Source organism: Gekko japonicus, unplaced genomic scaffold (assembly GCF_001447785.1).
Source record: "Gekko japonicus isolate JY-2015 unplaced genomic scaffold, Gekko_japonicus_V1.1 scaffold4998, whole genome shotgun sequence".
Lineage (NCBI taxonomy): Eukaryota > Metazoa > Chordata > Lepidosauria > Squamata > Gekkonidae > Gekko > Gekko japonicus.
Window position 1 is genome coordinate 37,109 of NW_015165408.1, and position 2,252 is coordinate 39,360.

General features: G+C 46.5%; 1 protein-coding gene across 1 annotated transcript in view; it reads left to right on the plus strand.

Annotated features, from left to right (window-relative positions):
- The window catches only part of LOC107109957 (arf-GAP with Rho-GAP domain, ANK repeat and PH domain-containing protein 1-like), a gene marked incomplete at both ends in the record, with an annotated part of 57,998 nt that overhangs the window by 30,367 nt on the left and 25,379 nt on the right, over positions 1-2,252 (plus strand). The window contains one exon of the mRNA XM_015410667.1: positions 362-438. Coding sequence (XP_015266153.1) covers positions 362-438 — 77 coding nt within the window. The remainder of the gene's footprint in view (positions 1-361; positions 439-2,252) is intronic.

A 2,252-nucleotide genomic window follows, 5' to 3' on the forward strand; every position in this document is an offset into this window, starting at 1 on the left:
GTCCCAGGTTCAATCCCCAGCATCACCAGTTGAAAAGGACCAGGCAGGAGGTGAAGAGAAAGACCTCCACCTGAGACCCTGGAGAGCCGTAAAGAGGGGCCATGGCTCAGTGGCAGAGCCTCTGCTTGGCATGCAGAAAGTCCCAGGTTCAATCCCCGGCATCTCCAGTTGAAAAGGACCAGGCAGGAGGTGATGGGAAAGACCTCCGCCTGAGACCCTGGACAGCCACTGCCAGTCTGAGTAGACGTTCATAGACATTGGTCCTGATTCAGTAGAAGACACACAGGGCCTCTTGTGTTCATGTGGGAGGCCTCCCCCTCCCCCTCCAGTCCGTTTCATTGTGCTTTTTTCTTCCTTTCAGCAATCGAGGATAGCAGAGAGAAGATCAGCCAGTATCAGACGCTCCTGAGCTGCCTCCCGGTTGTCAACAGAGCCACAGTGAAGGCTTTGATCAATCACCTGTACCGGTAAGGGGGGGGGTGTTTCGGGGAGGGTTCCGGGTGTGACAGAGAGAGAAGGATGTTCAGGGATCACCCTGCAGGAACAGAGCAAAAAGCCTTTGAGGTTGGCCAAAACAGGGCACGGGGAGCTGAGCCGTTGGGCTTTGGAGGTGCCGCCTGTGAGCATGGATGATCCACGACTCCTGGTTGACGTGAAAGAACGAGAAAGGGTTGCACAGCAAAGAGCAAGAAACCGGACAAGGCTGTGCAAAAAGGACGCTACAACTCTATGTATTGCGATGATAGTAAATAACAATAATAAATTGAAACCAGTAAGTACAAACTAGGTATAAACATTCAAGTTCAGGTTCATCCCAATGGGTATAATATCAAAATCATGAAATTACAAGTCCAGGTACAGGTAGTAAAGCCATGTAATCAATGATATAAGAACATGCAAAAGATGTAAATACAAACCCAAATGCAATTAGAGAAGACATAAAGATGTCATGTAGATCGTCTGGAGTAGATAGTCAGGAGCAGATACTCTACAAAGGATCTGGATATTAGTAACTTTGAGGAATTTCAGACAGGCGATATATTCCGGTTCAGGAATGGTTCCCAAACGGTTTCTGGTCTGACATTTCAGATAGAACCGGTTCTCTACCGGAATATATTTGTACTTTCACACACAAACGCGTCTGTCCCATTCAGAAAACGGGGCTGAACCGTTTTACCTGTAAACCACTTCCAAGTAGTCTTCAGTTTCTTCTCCCAGATCCGAAACGCTTTTCCCCACAATCTCCAGCTTTTTTTTTTTGAACGTTCGCTTTAGAGCACTATAGCGCTATAACACAACAGCAAGACAGCGTTATAGCAACCCCATTGGAATGCCTGGAGTGTTGTGTTATAGCGCTATAGCGCTCTAAAGGGAACGTTAAAAAAAAGCCAGAGATCGCCCGCGTGGGCGAAAAATGGCAGGAAAAAGCGAGAATTAGCAGTGCAGTCTGAAATGGCAAACCGCTTCAGATCCAGCTGTTTACCGGTAAGGGAAAGCCATGTGTGAAATGGCAGCCCTATACCGGTTTACTCCACGACGGATCAAAAACAGCTTCAAATCGGCTTAAAAAGGGTAATGTGGAATTCCTCTTTGTTTCGTTGAGCTTCCTCAGTGATAACAAATGTATCTCTTCATAAACTTGATTTGCGTGAGCTTCTGAGGTAATAATCACAAACAGAATTTCCAGAGAATTGCCAGGAAAACAACTTCCACAAATGGGCATCCAGTCCAAATAATTAGAAAGAAATCACCTCCAAACGTCTGTCTGCTGATTCAGTACATTTCTTTGGAAATTTTCTTTGTGATAATTACCTCAGAAGCTCACGAAAATCAAGCTTACAAAGAGATACATATAGTTATCACTGAGGAAGATCAACGAAACGAAGTTACTAATATCTGGATCCTTCGTAGACTATCTACTCCTGACTATCTACTCCTATATGACATAAGAACAGAAGAGAAGCCAGTGTTGGATCAGGCCAATGGCTCATCCAGTCCAACACTCTGTGTCACACAGTGGCCAAAAATACCAGGTGCCATCAGGAGGTCCGGCAGTGGGGCCAGGACACTAGAAGCCCTCCCACTGTTGCCCCCCCCACCAAGCACCAAGAATACAGAGCATCCCTTGCCCCAGCCTAAGAGTTCCTATCTATACCTTGTGGCTAATAGCCACTGATGGACCTCTGCTCCAGATGTTTATCTAATTCCCTTTTGAAGCCGTCCATGCTTGTAGCCGCCACCACTTCCCGTAG